Consider the following 18832-nt stretch of genomic DNA (forward strand, 5'->3'; position numbering starts at 1 on the left):
TTCTCGCTAGAAATCTAATCATAAAGCGTTTTAATGGCCAAACTATCCTACAATTTAGGATTTTACAGAGAGGGTTATTTGTGAATAAACGACCATCTGTAACGTTTGCATTCAACGGGAGCACTAGAGGCCGACAACTTTAAAACGTAATTATAGGTCGTGTTAAGCGCTTGAACAAACGACATATTTGGTCGTAATAAGGGCTTAAACAATCGACCCATTTGGTCGTATGAGTTGGAGGACTTGTTGTGTATAAATCTATCAGAAACTGAGACCCAAAGTACTTGAAATATTTGGGAACAGAACACCACTTTCCATGGCAGTGAAGGAACCATGAGAGGGGCAACCTGAGTGCTAGAAAGCAGTCTCCTTGTGTGGTGAATCATCAGTTCCCCCCCCTCCGAGGAATAGCCAACAAGGGCAGCTGATTATGGAGGACGGAACATGACTTAAGTATAAATAAATAAATGTATGAAGAAATACAGGAATAAATAAATAAATACGTAAATAAATAAATAAATACAGGAATAAATAAATACAGGAATAAATAAATGACGAAATAAATACAGAAATAAATAAATGTTGAAATTAATACACAAATAAATAAATAAAAGAATAAATGCATAAATAAATATGGAAATAAATACATCAATGTATAAATAAATAAATAAAAGTCGAAAATAAAACAGAACACACGTTATTATATATCTTTCATTTATTTCTACATTTACGCGACATACATTTATTTATTTATGTATTTATGTGTCCGTATGCTAATGAGGTGGGCGGTCCTAACCTCAGTCTGAAGCAGGATTCGCCAATTGTTGGAGCCAGGCAGAAGCAATAGATTCGTGGCAAGTCACATCTGTACATTCTGTGTACATTGTCGGCAACTCGCTAATAATGGCTTCGGCTGGAAGGGCGCTGGCAGACCTTCTGCGGGATGCGGCTAACCAGCTTGAAAACTGTAAGTGACTCATGTTTTGGTCTAGTGTAAGACTGATATGACAATGTAAAAAAACTGATCTGTGTGTTAAAATGCCAATGTACAGTTTTGTACCCAATGTGGCGCTATGTTATGTTTTGTGCAGCACCAAGGACCGCTAACGCGCCAGTTTCGTCTCCTCCTCCTCATCCGTTACATAACGGGACTCCCAGACACCCAGTGGACGGTAGGTCTTTGCATCAAATTATTTGTAATGCAAATCCGATCAGTTTACTAAGTTTATATCGCCAATGACAAGTTATTTGATTCAGTTTCTGTCCACCAGCTTGAAGGGATCATTATATTTATAGTGTGTGATGCTAACGCTAACCAACATTTCCCCCCTGGATTCTCGTTGAATCATTATTTCCTTGCACTCAATATTGCTTATCTTCTTAACTTGATCCTAGCCGAAGTTTCAAGACTGTTTGGCCCCTACATGGGAGGGAGGAGGACGGCAGGGCGGCAAACCCTTTCTGGTCCTGCACACCTGCATTCTTATACCCATTTATTCTGTTGCCTTGAGGACAAGAATGCAGCCTTAGTCCCCAACCGATACGCCAAAGAAAGACTCGCTGCTGCTGGCTTTGGTGAAAAACGGCTCACATTTAAAGGTCTGTCAGTCATTAGAATGACGATTATCAATCGCTCTTTCCTTTTCTGTCTATTTTTTATGGTAAATGTACATTTGTGATATATAAATATATTGAGTTACCCTTACAATCATAACATTATCTTTATGTTAGATCTCTTATGTGTATCATCTATTTCTAGGCAGCCATACAGATTCAAATGAATTCCTCGAATTCTTGATGGATGCCTATCCAAAACTGCGGAACGGTGGCGGTTTCGAGTTGCTAAAAATATCTGGCACTACGAGAAGTCGCCACTTGATTGTGATCCCCTGTCCCAATGAGGGTTACTATGTCAGATATTTGAAGGACCCTCAGACCCAGATTGGCCATTCTACGGTTTTCATTAGACCAATGCAAAGAACCCTGAATTTGGACCCTGTAAGTTCCTCACTTCTATAGTGGTGTCACAATATTAAAGTGGAATCTGTGACTTACAGTAACATAATTGTTCGCTTGTGATGTAGTTTAAAACTATTTTGTTTACAGGCATGTCGATCAGAAGGCGACAACGTGTTAATTGGACCAAATCAGAAATGTGTCATCTGTGGAGAGGAGTTCCCCTTTTCCAGAATCAAGGATCACAGCAATAACTGCACGAGGTATTACTCTCTACAGAACTAAACATCACATTCGCCAGGCACACTGCAACTGCATGTGTAGACACACAATAACCAATAAGCATAAGGCTGTGGGATGCTGCAAATGGATGTAAAATATTTTGACATATCAGCACATCTGAGGTTTTATAATTATGGGGCCAGATATTAGTACTTTTTGTTCCAACAATCCCTCTGTAACACCATATTCTGCTGTCCTCTATAATACATTTAAATATGAAAGATATACATTCTGGATGTTGGTTTTGAGGAAAAGTAACATTTGGTTTACTTTTCATTCTATGTATATGCCCATCTTTTTCTAGAGTGTGATATGTAATGTAAAGTATACTAGACCAAATAACAGAAATAACCTCTTTTTACACTAGACCATCACAGAGCAGCGGTGAGGTACAGATTGAGTTGACAACTGAAAGGGCCTCCGGAAGTCAAGTTAGATTTGAAAGCACGTTCACAGGAGCACAGGGAAATGAGACAACAAGGGCCAGGAACACAAGACACTCGGTGCCACCTCAGGAAATGTTGCCTTCTCCTGAGGTAGTTGACATCGATCCCACTGAGGAAAGTGGCTTCTCTGGTGTGTAACATCCTTTATTAAGTACATCATGTATTGCAATAAGTTGTTGCTCTCTACATTTCACTTGATCCAATATTAATTTGGAAACCTTTTAAACTATTTTTAGATTGGAGAATAGCGCCAGATCCCACAGAGGCAGCAAAGATGTTTAAAGAAGACATTTTAAGCCAGCATGCAACTGGAAAATCCTTGTGTCTTACTATGGATCTTGGAGACAGTGCAGCGGAAAGGGAAAGAGCAGTCCTTACTTTTTATAAGAAGGCAAATGTTGAGTGGGCTTGCCCCTTGACATGCACACTTAAGGGTAATTCGGTTACAAACAAAATCCAAGATAAAAAAATGAACAAACCATATTTTCGTTAAACTGATGTCTGTAGTGTGTGTTTACATTTTTAAGGAGATCCAGCCATTGGTGATGGTGTGACTCGGCATTTCTTTGCAACCATCATGTCAAAACTTCAGGCTGGTTTTGAGATGAAGTTTGGTAAGTAAATATTTACTATGGCTGATCGCTGGGTCTCAGCCACTAAGTTATGTGTGTTTTTGTACCAGTTCCAGGCTGAACACAGATCTGTCCCTTAACCCCAGAAAACAAAACGTATTCCTAAAACCTGATGTGATTGTAGCTGCTGTGAACATGTAGGTTTCTACAGGATCAACCAGTATCCAGTGGCGGTTTGATCATTCCTTTACTAATGCTTTGTGATAGTTGAATATCTATGTCCTTTACTTTACTATCAATTTACTTTGACTGTTTTCCTATATTTGCAGTGCCTGGAGGAACTCTTCTTTTTGAAGGAGAACAAGATCATCTGATTCCCTCCACTTCTCATCTCCTTTTGGAGAGTGACTTCTTTGTTGTTGCTGGCCGAATGATTGGACATTCATTCCTCCATGATGGGCCATGCCTAGGTGGACTGAGCCCAGCTGTCCTGCATGTGCTCTTTGGTGGATCCCCGGAAGAAGCCACAATAGATATTAGGGACTGTGTTGACCTTGATATCCGTGAGACAATCAAGTTGGTATGTTCAATGTTTTTCTAACCTATTTTATTATTCAACCTTTGGATATTATTTATTTAGCTGATCTACTTTCAGATACTGTTAACATCAAGTGGCTACACTTTGCACCAGCAGGAGTTACTGAAGCATTATAAAACACCATGCACTGATATATTAAATATCATTAGAACACTTACAGATGTCCTCCTATAAGATGTTTTTTGACAAAACATAGCTTTTACAGGTTACCAACTAACATGCTGATTATAAGTTAAACTTCTTATGTTGTATCAAAGTTGAATGTTTATACAAGTATTGAGAAATTAACGATTCTTATCAAATTCATTCTACTTGCCATTATTAGCTGGAGGGAACAGCAGAGTTATCATCAGAAGAAAAAAAGCTCATCAATGAGTTGGCACTGTCCTGGGATTTGCCTCTAGTCACATGTGACAACAGGAGATGGCTATTTGATAAACTGATCCTCCATGCTGTGAGTATTCTTAACAGGTCATATGAATCAGACTGACTAATCAGAGTTGAAGTTTTGAAGTAGGACCTCATTTTGGCATATCACATTTGAGCTTTTTTGTTAAATACATATTTGGATGTTAATAGTGTATTAAAACATGCTTATTGGGCTATTAGATCAATCAGGCTGCTTTGCTTTTCTACTGTGATGCAAATATTGTGCAGGTCCTTGGAAGAACCTCCAGACAAGTCAAGCAGTTACGAAGGGGTTTAAAAGAGACACTGATCTGGCCTCTGCTGACGGAGAGGAAAGACACGATTCCCCTTCTCTTTCCAAGAGCATCTGATTTGCAGTGCACACCACGGGTAAGTGATCTCATGCTGCTCAGTCAAATCCTTCCTCCTAACTCACAGGAGTTAGAAATTGGGTTTATTTACTACTCTCAGACCTACATTGCTTTAAGTTTATTAAAACAAACATTCACCTACGCAAACATATTTTGAAATGAAATGATGCTACTTGCTGCTTAAAAGGAGCTAAACCAATAGAACAACTGTATCTTTAGACTACTCTGCTGCTACACAGCAAAACCTGCAGTTTCTTGTATGTTCTGTTTATTATTGTGCTTTCACTGGGCTCCTTTCAAAACGAAATCTGTCAGATGGTGTTGGAGAAGATAAACTGGCCCACACAGGATGAGGATGAAGACAGTGAAGTCTCTTTGGAGGATTCCTGTAGGCTCACAGGATTCCTGCGCACATTTATTGAGATGGGTAAAACAACGTCTTCAAGCTTTGTTTACTGAAAGTTTGTAATTATTATAACGAAAGCTGCGCTTCCTCTGTTTTTATCTTTAAAGCTACAGTAACAATCCAAGGCGTAATTTAAGTAACATTATTGTTATTTAACTATTAACTGAAAGCAATTATAATAAAATGAATTTATTCTCTGTTTTATAAAGCATCTCCCGTTATCCTTGGGAAACTTGTGCAGTTCTGGATAGGATGGAATGTGCTTCCTAGACATGGCCTGGATGTGACCGTGGTGGAGAGCAACTTCCCCAGCTCTTCCACATGCTTTCACCAGCTGAAACTTCCAGGACATTACAAAGAGTACTGTATGTTTGAAAGGGACATTCTTGCTGCTATTTGGAGCACTGAAACTGGGTTCGGGATGGTCTGAAGAGACGGACACACCTTAGTACTAGATTTGTTGTCTTTTGTTTGGCCGGCCAAAAATGTATGTTTTCAGAGAGGAAAAAAAACTCAGTTAATGCCTATACTCCGGCCAGTTTGTGTAACACTGAAAATATATAAAGATAAACATGCTTTCCTTGTTATTGCACATAACAAAGAAAGCATGTTTATCTTTATATATTTTCAAAGTTTTAAATTGATATTCGTTACAAAATGTTCATTAACTGTAACAAATGTATATTTCTTGATGCATTACAGTAAGTGTTGATTCACAACAAGCATATGTTCAGTGCAACACATGTTTCAAATGACTACTGAACGTAACTTCATTACCATCTAATTTTTATTGTATTAAAATCGAAATATACTGAATCTTGGTACCAGCGTCTTCATGTAACTCAGTCAAATATTGTCACCTAATCGTCCTAGTCGAAACTTTAAAAGACTACATTTCCCACAGCAACAGACTTTTGATACACACACACATTTACTGTAGCATTTCAGTCAATAAGCCCACAGTTTGTACATAGACATTCCACACATTGGACAGAGGGCCATCAGGGTCTGGAAGTCTTTCCACTTCCTGGTCAGTCAGTGAACGTTGCAGCTGAACTTCAGGAACCATAACATGAGGCAGGCGATGAGCACATGGTCCAGTCCAGTCAACTCCAAACTCAATGTCAACCTGCAATTGCAAGAGCTAAAGTTAGAGTCAACCAAAATCAAAGTTTTAATATATTTGTCAGTTAATTCATTTTATATAACCGTTTTGTATCATCTCCTGGAATTCCTGATTAATGTCTCATGAACAGCTGACATCAATCAAATCATTAGAGAGCAGAAAGCCCTGATGTATCATTATCTTCCTTAACCGCTTGTTCTGGTTGATCACAGCATTTTAGGAATACCTCATAGAAGTGTTTAAAGTGCCGATGATATGCAGAATAAAATAATTCCATCACATTCAGTTTCCTCGACAACAGGCCACTATTTGTTACATTGTGAAACTATACTCACTTGTATTATTTGTTTTAAACAGTTTGTGTAATGACAGAAAAAGTGGGTATTAGTGTTAACATGGTCCCATGTAGGAAAGTAAAGTCAAAGTCAAAATAAAACTATTGAATACAATCAAACCTGTATATGTTCCTGCTGGGCCTCACGCTCATGGCGAGTCCACAGTTGCAGTGGGGACCGGTTTCCCTCAGTGCTTAGTCGGTGGCAGTTCCAGCCTTGCTGGAAAAACTGCAGGTGCTTCTGTATGTGGGGCACAAAGCACCAGTGCAGAGCATAGAGATGCACTTCACAGTCAGGATTGAGAAGGCCTTCTCTCTCTAGGTTGAAAAACATTGTGTAGAAGAGATCCAGCACTCCTACATAAACGTCTCTCCAGAGCCTTTCTATCCTTTTGAGGAAAAAGGAAGGAAAATATTTAGTCTGCTCAGTGAACAAAAAAAAAAAACTTACAAATATCACCTTTCACCTACCATAAATGGTAAGTAAATTTAGAATTGAATTACATTAATTAGAAGCTAAGTATTAACATTTTTGCCGATTTCAATAGGAAAATGTTCCTGATTAAGTGGCAAGTGCACAATAATGCCTCTGGAAAAAAGCTGGAAATTGGATTTAGCAAAAATCATTTTGCTTGAGCAAAGTTCATCAAACTTGGGTGAGGTTTTTATACTGTAAGCTTTGTTGAAACTGGATCAGGAAATATATCAGCTGAACATACTATGGATGTATAAAAAAAGACGGACTAATGCCATATTTATGCCACATTAACTGTTGTTGTTCAATATTAATGTAAGGTTCTCTTGACTGGAAAATACATTCAAAATCCAAGTTCCAACAGTAATTTGCCCGGTCATGCAACGTGCTGGGACTTCCACTAAATAGATGTTTGAAAAATATTGTTATCCTTCTTGTCAAATTATACAGTTGGTGTCATAATTATAGTGTTTGTATTATAGAAATATAACTTTTTTAGTTCTATGGTTTTATCTCACAGAGGAAGACGAACAAAAATACAATTAATAATAGCTAAAGACATATAGTTGACATTGCAATCTTTACCAAGGACTTAATTTGATAAAAGTTTGACTTGAAGTTTAAGGTACCTTTGATTATGGACACTCCTGCCAGCAATGTGTGAATTCCTGTTCTCTCCTCGGTTTGCCACCATGTAGCGTGCAACGTCAACATTTTCTCCACCTTTATCTGACCTCACACGTGATGGCACACCGTAGACATTGGCGGCTTCCAAAAAGCTTCTTAAAACTGTTGCTGCCCGATTGTTGGTGGCAGCACTCAAGTACACGATGAGACGACTAAAGCCGTCAATACCACCATGCACAACAAAACGCCACCTAAAGGGATATGTATAGGCACACATTAAGGTCAATCCACTAATGTATGTACAGACATTTACACATTTTAAAAGGTGCCTTATCCTACTAAAAGTTATAATTACAAAACATAAATCATCTTAATTTTGATAGTAAAAGTAATTTGCATGCAGAGGAATTTGGTGCAATTAATCATTTGATACATTTCATTTATATTTCTTCTTGCAGTGTTTTAACTTGTTTTTATGTCTACAGAATATTGTATGTTGCATTGTTAGAGGAGACTGAGACTTCAGATTTTCATAACCAACCAATAAAAAAGCTATCATGCATATGACAATATAGCCTTTGAATCTTGAAGTCTGGTTTGCATTGAAGCTGATTGATTATAAGAACACTTTAGATGGTCCCATCTTTTGTAACTGTAGTGAAGTGGATGTTTGAGCAATGCTTGAGTGTTAATGATTATACTATACCTAATCAGTTTGTGATTTCCGTCGATGTGCCATAAACTGTTCGGTGCTGGTACAAAGTACTTCCTACGCCTTCTTGGGTTCAGCTGCAGAGTGCGAATCAAGACTCCACCTGGATCAACACGCCGCATGGATTCCTGGACACGCTGTCCTGTTATATTCGGGGAAATGCAGAGATATGGTGTACTGCAAGTAACATAATGAAAAGTAAAGCATTCCTAAATATGCCAGAATAATGTGATTCATTATCAAGTAGTAAAAAAAAAACACTGCATGGAGGATTATTATAATAATAACAATCCCTTACTTTGTATGCGTATCCCTCGTGCATTCAGGTACCCCACCATCATTTTGTATCCAGAGTTGGGATGATGCTGTAGAATTTGGGTAACAGTTTCATCCAAACTGTTGTCATCTAACAGAGTTAATAGATCTTGGACCCTGATCATCAAAAATAACGAAACAATAGTAAGTCACAATAAACAATAGTCACCTTTTGCACTGTACAATCAAAACACATCAGAATGAGTGTGTTGCTCTGTACTAACCTGCATTGAAAGATGTAGGTGTCATCTGAAACAAATGAGCTGGTCTCTTAAACCTCATTACTATTATTAGGCCTACATCATGTCTGAGGTAATGGTACCTTTGCTTTGTGTACAAAGCATGTTTGTATCTTTGCCCCGACACATGTCTATCTGATGTATTGGTTTCAACATATAAATGGCCTATTACCATTTTAATAAATATGTAAACAAGTAGGCTAATTTGGATGGAGAAAATGTAGGCTAATGAAACGTTATCATTACTAAACACAAGTTAATGCGTCTAACAAATGTGTACACTGATATAGCCTACGCCAAAACAATAAAAGTAAGGAAATCCAGACAAAAAACGTGAAAGAATGCGGATTAAACCTACCGTATCCCGTTCTGTGTCATCCTCCGACGAATTGTTCTTTCGCACACCCCGAACACCTGCGCGATGTCCCCAGCGGTGTGGCCCCAACGAAGATGTGCTTCAATAACGTTTAGGGGCAACATGTAAGATGGACGCCCAAGGGTCGCCTCCTCTGTTTCCGAGAGGATTTCAAGTTGGCGGGCAACCTCTTGAAGACTCTCAAACACAGCTGGGTTAACATCCACATCCATGTCGAGCTGAGCCAAGTCCTCTATACATCGTTCCACACGAAACTGGACATAGTCTTTTGGTTCTCCATTCTCTAAATGGTCCGCTAATGATCGTAAATGATCTCCAATGGCTCTTAAATCAATATCCATAAATAAACCTTACAACTGTGGATAAACCATGGATGTATAAAGATAAGGGCTAAACAGTAAAGCTCCTGCATTCGAATCAGCGCGGTTATCCAGGCGTTAGTAGTAGAGCCCTCTGCCAGAAATGATCACACACTCCTGTAACCAATCCTGCTTCAGACTGAGGTTAGGACCGCCCACCTCATTAGCATACGGACACATAAATACATAAATAAATAAATGTATGTCGCGTAAATGTAGAAATAAATGAAAGATATATAATAACGTGTGTTCTGTTTTATTTTCGACTTTTATTTATTTATTTATACATTGATGTATTTATTTCCATATTTATTTATGCATTTATTTATGCATTTATTCTTTTATTTATTTATTTGTGTATTCATTTCAACATTTATTTATTTCTGTATTTATTTCGTCAATTATTTATTCCTGTATTTATTTATTCCTGTATTTATTTATTTATTTACGTATTTATTTATTTATTCCTGTATTTCTTCATACATTTATTTATTTATACTTAAGTCATGTTCCGTCCTCCATAGCTGATAGGGAGGGGGAGATGCGGCTTTCCCTTCACGGGTGGAACTGATCAGAGAGAAGTAGACTCCTCTGCTGCCTCGACAAGTCCCCCAGCCCGCTGACAGACGCTTCCGAGTAGTCTGCTGTAAGGATGTCTTCAGAATCCTGCTCCTCCAGTCCACTGATGACAGCTTCCGAGTCGACCTCCTCTGCGAGGGCCACGTCCGTCCTGATGTCGTCCCCGGTCCTAGCAGGTGGTTTCCCCGCCGCACACTGGCCCCAGCTGTCCCCCTTTCCTCCTATGCGGACGGCATGAGAGATCCGCTGGGTCACTTGGTTGGGGCCGGAGAGCCTGGGGTTGAGCCACTTTGGCCTGATGACCTTCAGCCAGACGAACTCCGCTGTGTCGGACTCCTGGGTCCCCCTTTGGCATCACCAACCTGTGTGGAGAAATCTGATACAAATCCGTCAAGCCCCTACGCTCAAGGCTCCTGGGCCCTCAGCTGTTTGACCCACCACTGCGTATGAATACAGAATTCCAACAAACTGTCATCAAATGTCTTTCTATTATGAATTTAGATGAAATGTATATCCCCATAATGACCTAAACAATAAAGTCTATGGCTTTTACTTCTTTACCAGGCTAATTACATGATGTTGTCTAAATTAAATTCTGTCTCATTACATTACTATGTTTTAACTTTAACTGTAATATGTTCTTTCTACATTTCAAAAGTCAGTTACTTTAATACCTGTTGAAATATTACAAAATTGTTTCATTATCACAGGTCAACTTCTTCAGTATTCCATTCTGGAATTACATCTCTCACAGTAGCCCCTTGGCCACTGATTCTGCATCTGTGTTACCTGTTATAACTCAATCAATATTAGAAACATGTCAACATTCATCAAACAGTATCTTATCCCCAGATAGGGAGCAGGTTAATTCTAAAACTGTCAATCAATTGTCAGATTGAACATCCGAGTTGGGGCAGCAGGTTCCTTTCAGTCCCTAAATGTACATTGTGAAGTTTACACTCCCCCTTTTTACACATGAACTCATGTGTAACAAAAATCCTGTATGGGAAGAAAACCTTCAGGTAATAATGGATTATAAGAAAATCCCAAAAAAAAATCCCAAATGTACATCCATCATTTCCACAGTAAACACTTCAGTGAAATGAAGTGTTTCTCTCCATCTTTCAGTCCTAAAAGAAACAGAATCTTCATGTTTTAGTTTGAGTTTCACATTCTGCAAACTCCTGTGGGAGTGCACAAGTGCGGTTTTCCAATTCTGTGGAATTGTGTTGAGCCCCAGAATAATGTGTTAGTCCAAAAACATGCTTGATTAGTCATTGTTTTAAATCATGCAGTTGCACTGATCACATGCAGACATACACTCACCCTGTCAGGTTGTAAAGTCTTGGTCAGGTTCACCCCAGAGTCAGTCATTGACAGTGCCTTCTCAAGTTACACTGTCGGTCAGGGTCAAAGGTCAGTTGGTCTCAGTCTTTTTGGCCATGTGTCGTGCTCTGCAGAGACTTTGATATTTCAGCATAGGCCAGTATCCTTTGTCTACAAAAATCTGTCATATATGGAGCATCATCATTAATTAATTCACGATTACAACTATAATTTTCCGATATCTCTAACTTTTCATTGGGACAGCTGTTCCCCACATTCCCTGAAAAGTGTTAGCCAAAACATTTCACTTTATTATTGTACTACTACTGCAGTTCATTAACACCCAATCTATATTAACATGTCTAATAGATCTATTTCAGAAAGTTGTGCATATAATTATTATCTTGAGTCAAACCATTATTAGGACCTGTGTAGCTTTTCATAGGTCATTATACGCATTTATCTTCAATTCTGGTCTACCTAAAAAACAATGTTAAATTATTTAGCAGGGTGATTCTCACGAAACCACCTTTGGTCATGTCTGTGAGGAATTGACAGACAAAATTACAAAAATAATCAAAATAATCAATTCTATATCAAACTGCATTGTGTATTGTATACTATTGTATACTATTGCTATTTTTGTAGTTGAGGTAGTAATTCATATTTTTTTCACCATTTTTCCATGTAGAAATTCATTACCGTAATGCGTCCGGAGTTTATTTTTTTACATTTAACCCCAAAATATCACAATAAATCTGCACAATTTAATACATACATAAATACAAAAAATTGTTGAAATGGTACATTCTTACTGGTAATATAATTATTTTGGGTCTAAGATTTATGAATTAAAATATTTTTGAATTAATATGTGTGTCCGGAGCATGTGAAGTTCATTACCGATGCACTGCCTATTTGGCCCCATTACAATTCCTGTTTGTTTAAATTAGTTGTTTTTTTACCCATGATGCATTGCATGGAAGAGAAGATGCAAGATAGCTACAAGGTAAGATGTCCTTTCAAGGTCAAGCTATAGATATGTTAAAGATTCAATTTACTGACACCCCAGTGTACACTACTAACTGTCATTACCGTAATGGGGTATTATATAATGTTTTTTTTAAAGTTATTGATTCCAAAATCAATAGAAAAGTTGCTTTTATACAGCCAGAATGATAGTGCAAATATTTCTTTTGTAGCATCATGGCTATGCTAACTATTATGCTAGCTAGTGTTATGGTCATTCATTACCGTAATGCTCTGCATTCATTACCATGTCATATAGGAGGCTGTTACGGTAATGAACAAAATTGTTGCGGTAATGAAAGAAATGTGTGCAGCTATGTATGGTGAGCTTTAACTATAAATAAATAATTTATATATATTATTTGAATCTAATTTATTTAATGAATACTGAATCCCTCTTGAAATTAAGTTCAGAAAAGGTGGAAAGGAAAAGGGCAGCTTCCAAGGTCAGGGTGGTGAAGCACAGAGAGAAAGTGTACAGCAACCCAGATACATAAGGAAGGAAAGAGAGAGGTTAGAACAGGACATCTTCACATTGTGTGTGAGAGAGAGAGTGAGTGAGAAAGAGGGAGAGACAGAGAAAGAGAGAGACTGAGAAAGAGAGAGACAGAGAGAGAGAGACTGAGCCAGTGTTTCCACCAGGGGGCCGTCTTGCCGTCATTGGATGCCCTTTTTCAGATCGGAGCGCCCTCAACTCGAGCCGAGGCGGCCCAAAAAAAAGATTTATCCGAGAGAAGATCGACAATTTTTATCGTTTAAATCAGGGGTTCCCAAAGTGTGAGGCGCGCCTCCCCTGGGGGGCTCCAGAGAGCTTCAAGGGAGACGCAGCCGCCAGAAAAAAATAAAGAGAAACAGTGAAATCTAGCTAGTTAACTTCAGCTAACTTTATGCGAGCTGCAAAATATGGATAGATTTTTAGTGAAGTTACCTAAAGTGAGAGAGGAGACAGCGTCTGTCAGAAAACGAAGGAAGTATGACAATGATTATTTGAAGCTAGGATGTTCATGGACCGGTCCTGATGACACTCCACTGCCACAGTGTGTTATCTGCAACGAGGTGCGAGCTAATGACAGTATGAGACCACTCCGGCGTCATATTGAGACAAAACACCCATGTTTGGTGACCAAGCCACAGGAGTTTTTTGACCGGAAGCTCAAGGAATTGCAGTCACAGAAAAATGTCATTGACACATTTAGCACTGTGAATACAAAGGCAACCGAAGCATCATACCGAGTGGCGTTACGGATAGCTAAGGCAGGTAAACCTCACAACATTGGTGAAACGTTACTCCTCCCTGCTGCTAAAGACATCTCCGTCTCAACTATTTCTCTCCGAGTGCAACGTATGAGGAAGCTGCCATCCTTAACCTCAACATGTTTAAAACATAAAGATAAAGAGGTTTAAAAAAGCTATTGTTTAATGTTTTAAGGAGGTGACGCTCAGCCAATCAAAAAATAGGAAGGTAGCGAAAACAGAGCATTTTATGACATTTTCTCACCTTACATTTTCTCTTTGCAATGCAATTGAATACCCCTGCATTATAGCAACAATAATAATAGCAATAATAATTGGGAGGGGGGCGCGGCTGTGATTATGTTCTCTGAGGGGAGGCTCACCTTCCCACACTTTGGGAACCCCTGGTTTAAATGACAAAAAGGAAAATGACATCCCTGGCAAAGGAGGCTGGTGGGATTTTTTTCGCCGCCAACAAAGCCGGTTCCTGTGACGGAAAAAAGTGTACTGCCAGCGAGCCTTGCTGTTGGCTCTCAGCCCGAGCCTGAGTTGCCGCCATCCTAGTCTCCGCCAGCATCCCCCGCCCGTGCAGGTGCCCCGGGGCCGGAGTTGTCGTTGTCATCTAGCCTCCCACCCCATCCAGAGCCTACGCCATCTGACAATGTCACTTCTACACCCGTAAGCCACGAAGAGAAACCGGTCAGCCACAACAAAAGGAAGTTTGTCGGAACCTGGAAAATGAAGTTCCCGTGGTTGTGCTATAATAAACAAAGTCATAAAATGTATTGCACACTATGTGTAAGGGAAAAAAAGCACAACGTGTTCACCTCGGGGACGTCCAACTTCAGGGTGAAGACTATAGAGATGCACATAAAGGGGGTGGATCACAAAGCAGTGCTAGATGCACAGCATTTACGAAGAAACAACGTTCAAGTTGCCGTTAATCGAATGGTCTGTGCCAGATCAAAGGCGGTAATTGCGGCCAAGAGGAACGTGTATTACCTGGCAAAAGAACGGTTACTGACACACAAAAACAAAAGCTTGAATGAACTGTGCATTCTGCAGGGATGTGAAACCTTGGCAGAACTGCGCGTTTCAGAGAACGCCCTCACAACGACATAGTGCAGGACATGCAGTGCGCCGTAATGTGCTGAAGGAGGATTTCATTGCAAAGTTAAATAACTCAACATTCAAGGGGCTCATGACTGACGAGTCCACGGACATTTCGGTGGAAAAGCTTATTTGCACATATGTTAACCTAATAAATGACGGTGACTTAGAAACCCACTACTTGTGCAACACAAAGATACTGCATGCGACGCTGCTACCGTAACGCAAACCATTAAGGAGCAGTTGCAAAATTACAACATCAACCTGAACGACATAACTGGCGTCCGTACAGATGGGGCAGCGGTTATGACTGGAAGAGAAAATGGGTTCGTGGCGCGTTTTAAAAAGGGAAAACCCAGCCATCGGTGGCACACACTGCGCTGCACATAAGCTAAACTTCTGTGCCCAGCAGGCTGCTGTGGCGATTCCATCCCTCCAGCGCTACCAGAGGACGGTGGGCAGCATCTATGGATACTTCTCCAACAGCAGCTCTCGGCAAGCACGGCTTAAAGAAATGCATGTCATCCTGGACACTGATGACGTTCAGCCTGCTGTAACCTCAACGATCAATGCGCTGTGAGCCATGCAGATTGGAGATGAAGGCGGCCTAAAATTCCAAGAATTCTTGGCCAACATTGTGGAGAAAAACGGCGAGATGTATTTTAAGGGAGAAAAGATAAAGGCCACCAGGGCGATGCGGCAGGCCGTGGATGGTGTAAGGCAGCGCTTCCTCGACACCCTCATCCAGAATATTGAAGATCGTTTCCCCGACATCGGCCTCTTTTCCGCTTTTCGCATATTTGACCCATGGTGTCTGCCACGGGACAACACTGAACGTGCGCGATTTGGACTCGATGAGATGCAGACCATCCTGGATCACTTGTGCCCAGCGGGACGGGAACCTATCGTTGACACGGACACCTGCAGCGCAGAGTGGTCACCTTTTAAGGAGCTGGTCCATGCAAACTACAGCAACAATTCCTTCCAGGAGTTGGTGAAGATCATGGCTACACAACATGCTGGCTTCCTACCTGAAACCACAAAGCTCCTGGCTGCAATCTCGGTCATTCCAATGAGCACGGTGCGGTGCGGACGTGGATTCAGCATTCAAAATCGCATAAAGACCAAGGGCAGGGCAAGAATAAAAGCAGAAAATCTCGACTGAATCTGCATTGAAGGACCACCCATTGAACAGTTTGACTTCTACAGAGCCCTGGAAAAGTTTAGAGTGGAAAAACACTACCGCATTTTCCAAGGACCATGCAAGGAGCGATGTCCCTGCCGGCAGCGGTGATTGTATACAGGTACATTATGTATCATGTAACAAACGTTACGTTACTATTGTCTATTGTGTGTGTAAAGAGACAGTATATAAAAGTAACGGTGCAATTCAAAATTGTGTGTGTGTGAATATATACGTAAAGCGAAAGTATTTATAAAGCAATAGTATATCTCTTCTCCATGTAAGGTCATTACCATAACAAAAGCTTTTCATTACCGACATGCTCTGTTCATTACCATAACACTTCCTTAATAAGTTAATATTTTGATAGGAATATGGAAAACCTTCAAATTTTCATTTTGTACAGGAAATGTTTGGTATGTCTGTTCATATTTTAAAATTGTCTTTTTTCAATCAATTGTACAATTTACACCACAGTAAAAGTCAATGTGTGGAACATAAAATTGTGTTACGGTAATGAAGTTAATAACTAAAATTATTATATTATTATATATTTACCTGAATTATTACACTATGTGACTACTTGTGACTATTGACAGCAGCATACGTTAAAAAATAAAATGCCAAACATTTACTCAAATATTTAGTTATCATCAATTGAAAATGTGTTACGGTAATGAATTTATTTGGTCAATGACTCGTTAAAACTCTCTAAAAATGTGTTTTAAAACATATACAGAACTTTTCTTTTACTAGGGCTAGTTCATTTAGAACCTGGTTGATACTAATGAGAACAATTATTTTCAAAATCTGCATCGAACTGTTTTGGCTCATGTTACACCAAGTTCGTGAGAATCACCCAGCAGTGTGTGGAACCCCGGGTGTCCGAACATGCAACAATTACTCCCTACTTTATCAAGGATTTAAAAACAGAAGTCATTTCGCATGTCCATCTGAAAGCCCTCCTATGGTAATAACTATGGCACAATGGTGAAATCAATACTTTATAGATTGGAATACTATATTTGGCTTAGCACCAGCTCTCCCTTTACCCTTATCCATACAAATAAAGACTTGTCTTATAGAGTGGTTCCTAAAATTACCCTTTTAATGGTGATCAATATTGTAACAAATTAGATCAGTACTTTATTCACAGGTGAATAAAAATCTCTTGAAGAATAATTTGTTAACATGATGAAAAGATTTAAGCATATGGTTCTACTCTGTCATGTCTCCCCCTTTATCCCTCAGTGTGTTTTAGGATGATTCTCATTTTACTTTAATAGTTTCCTCTTTACTGCTATTTTTTATTTACCAATTGATTAATTCATGGTTAATACAACTTTTTTCTTCACTTATTTATCAAGTCAATTCAAGTTCTTTAATCGTGTGCTTATAATAAGTGTGTTTATGTGTAAACTCACTCATTCCCGTTGATTCCCTTCCCCTCTCCTCTGGTTTATCTCAAGCTGCGACCCCGGCCACCTCACATTCTGCTCGACCAACTCCTCTGATTCTGACTCCTCCCCCTTTGTCCATCAGCTGTAACTCTTTGAGGCAGCCATCTGCCCAGCTACATCTGCAGCCCCCATCATGCCACTGTTCTTGCACTGCTTTGCATTTAATCTCCTCCTTCACAGTCTCTCTGCTGCTTTATGGAGGGCGGATTCTGCTCTCATGTCCCACACTTTGCTCTTGTGCCAAATCTTGTGGCTCAGCTTGGAACTTCATGACTGATGAGAGTAGATCTCTGCCTGTCAGCAAGCTGTTTGGTTCTGGATGCCACAGGTGGAGATTGTTCTGGATGCAGTTCTGGTTCTCTGTCTGGTCTATTGAGAAGGAGCAGTCTCCTGATTGGGATAGGCCTTTGTTTGCTCAAGCGGATCGGGGTCTTAGCCGTCTGACAGGCAGAGAGAGAGAGTCCAGGTCTCGGGACGCATTACCTATAGAAATTCTAGCACACTGAGGTTAAATAAATCCAACCCTTTCCACTCTGTCTCTTTCTAATCATACTATTTGTCTTAGTAGTTAACTGCCATCTAAACAACACAATTAATGTCTACTAATGATATTACAAAAACTCCCTCTAATAATCGTTTCGTCCATTGTGACATATTTACCCAAACTACGTTTTTCAACACCTACATGTTTCCAGCATCGCATATTTCACACACTTTGAAAGAACCTCCCTGTACTTAAAAATCCCACTGCTTGGTTAGAACAATAGTAAACCTGCAGAGCACACTAATCAGATCACAGTAATGTAATTTGACCCAAGTGTAGGCCTATGTCGTTCCTAAAAATGTTAGCAAACACCAAACTCCAACTACAACATTTATAGATAAATTGATTTAGCAAAATGAAATCTTATGTAATTCAAAATGTGACAAAAGAACAATGATTTGTCTTACACAAGATTGTGGTCTAACAGAATGACTCTTGACCTCATGAGGTCAAATAACTTGGAGGCTGATCATCCTGAACATGTGGCCTGAAGAACAAAAGGACCTCTTACCCATTAACCCAATGGACTCTCAGAGATGAGATCTAGCCATGAGGTGGCTGACTTTAAAATGAACTGTGACAAAGAAACCACATGCGTGTGGGGACATTATAGTTTAGAAATATAACACAAAACAACACTCCATTAAAATAATAACCATTCAAATGAGCTTTGGTGAAAAGCATGAAAAACAAAACAACTTAATCTACTCTCATTGTTCGTGTACATCTTTACTCCAACTATTTCACCATCTAGTAATGCCAACTG

General features: G+C 39.5%; 2 protein-coding genes across 5 annotated transcripts; one reads left to right on the forward strand and one right to left on the reverse strand.

Moving 5' to 3' along the window:
• Nucleotides 1-689: 689 nt before the first annotated feature.
• LOC117544189 lies at nucleotides 690-5860 on the forward strand. Of its 3 annotated transcripts, none has more exons than XM_034213027.1 (13): nucleotides 690-967; nucleotides 1092-1172; nucleotides 1396-1599; nucleotides 1760-1998; nucleotides 2107-2219; nucleotides 2606-2814; nucleotides 2921-3118; nucleotides 3212-3298; nucleotides 3586-3836; nucleotides 4180-4308; nucleotides 4512-4652; nucleotides 4949-5060; nucleotides 5249-5860. In XM_034213027.1, the coding sequence occupies exons 1-13, from the start codon at nucleotides 904-906 to the stop codon at nucleotides 5467-5469; spliced, it is 2049 nt and encodes a 682-aa protein (XP_034068918.1). In that variant the 5' UTR covers nucleotides 690-903; the 3' UTR covers nucleotides 5470-5860. The 3 variants fall into 3 exon arrangements, with proteins under 3 accessions (XP_034068918.1, XP_034068917.1, XP_034068919.1); XM_034213026.1 differs by having other exon boundaries at nucleotides 712-967; nucleotides 1053-1172; XM_034213028.1 differs by having other exon boundaries at nucleotides 712-967; nucleotides 1053-1172; nucleotides 4949-5033; nucleotides 5291-5860.
• LOC117544190 lies at nucleotides 5805-9699 on the reverse strand. 2 transcript variants are annotated; one of them, XM_034213029.1, is made up of 6 exons: nucleotides 9226-9699; nucleotides 8612-8745; nucleotides 8308-8455; nucleotides 7604-7852; nucleotides 6621-6888; nucleotides 5805-6168 (listed from the first exon to the last, which is right to left on the reverse strand). In XM_034213029.1, the coding sequence occupies exons 1-6, from the start codon at nucleotides 9582-9584 to the stop codon at nucleotides 5971-5973; spliced, it is 1356 nt and encodes a 451-aa protein (XP_034068920.1). In that variant the 5' UTR covers nucleotides 9585-9699; the 3' UTR covers nucleotides 5805-5970. The 2 variants fall into 2 exon arrangements, with proteins under 2 accessions (XP_034068920.1, XP_034068921.1); XM_034213030.1 differs by having other exon boundaries at nucleotides 5949-6168; nucleotides 6647-6888.
• Between the last annotated feature and the right edge of the window lie 9133 nt (nucleotides 9700-18832).

The sequence above is a fragment of the Gymnodraco acuticeps genome, unplaced genomic scaffold, assembly GCF_902827175.1.
Source record: "Gymnodraco acuticeps unplaced genomic scaffold, fGymAcu1.1, whole genome shotgun sequence".
NCBI classification, from domain to species: Eukaryota; Metazoa; Chordata; class Actinopteri; order Perciformes; family Bathydraconidae; genus Gymnodraco; species Gymnodraco acuticeps.

Bases quoted from the DNA above. Each gene is read 5' to 3' on its own strand.
- LOC117544189 (XM_034213026.1), top strand. From the start codon at position 904: ATGGCTTCGGCTGGAAGGGCGCTGGCAGACCTTCTGCGGGATGCGGCT. The intron at 968-1,052 runs GTAAGTGACTCA...GCCAATGTACAG, and splicing joins GGCTAACCAGCTTGAAAACT to TTTTGTACCCAATGTGGCGC. The intron at 3,119-3,211 runs GTAATTCGGTTA...TACATTTTTAAG, and splicing joins CTTGACATGCACACTTAAGG to GAGATCCAGCCATTGGTGAT.
- LOC117544190 (XM_034213029.1), bottom strand. From the start codon at position 9,584: ATGGATATTGATTTAAGAGCCATTGGAGATCATTTACGATCATTAGCG. The intron at 7,853-8,307 runs GTATAGTATAAT...ATATCCCTTTAG, and splicing joins GGAAATCACAAACTGATTAG to GTGGCGTTTTGTTGTGCATG. The intron at 6,169-6,620 runs GTTTGATTGTAT...TTGCAATTGCAG, and splicing joins CCCAGCAGGAACATATACAG to GTTGACATTGAGTTTGGAGT.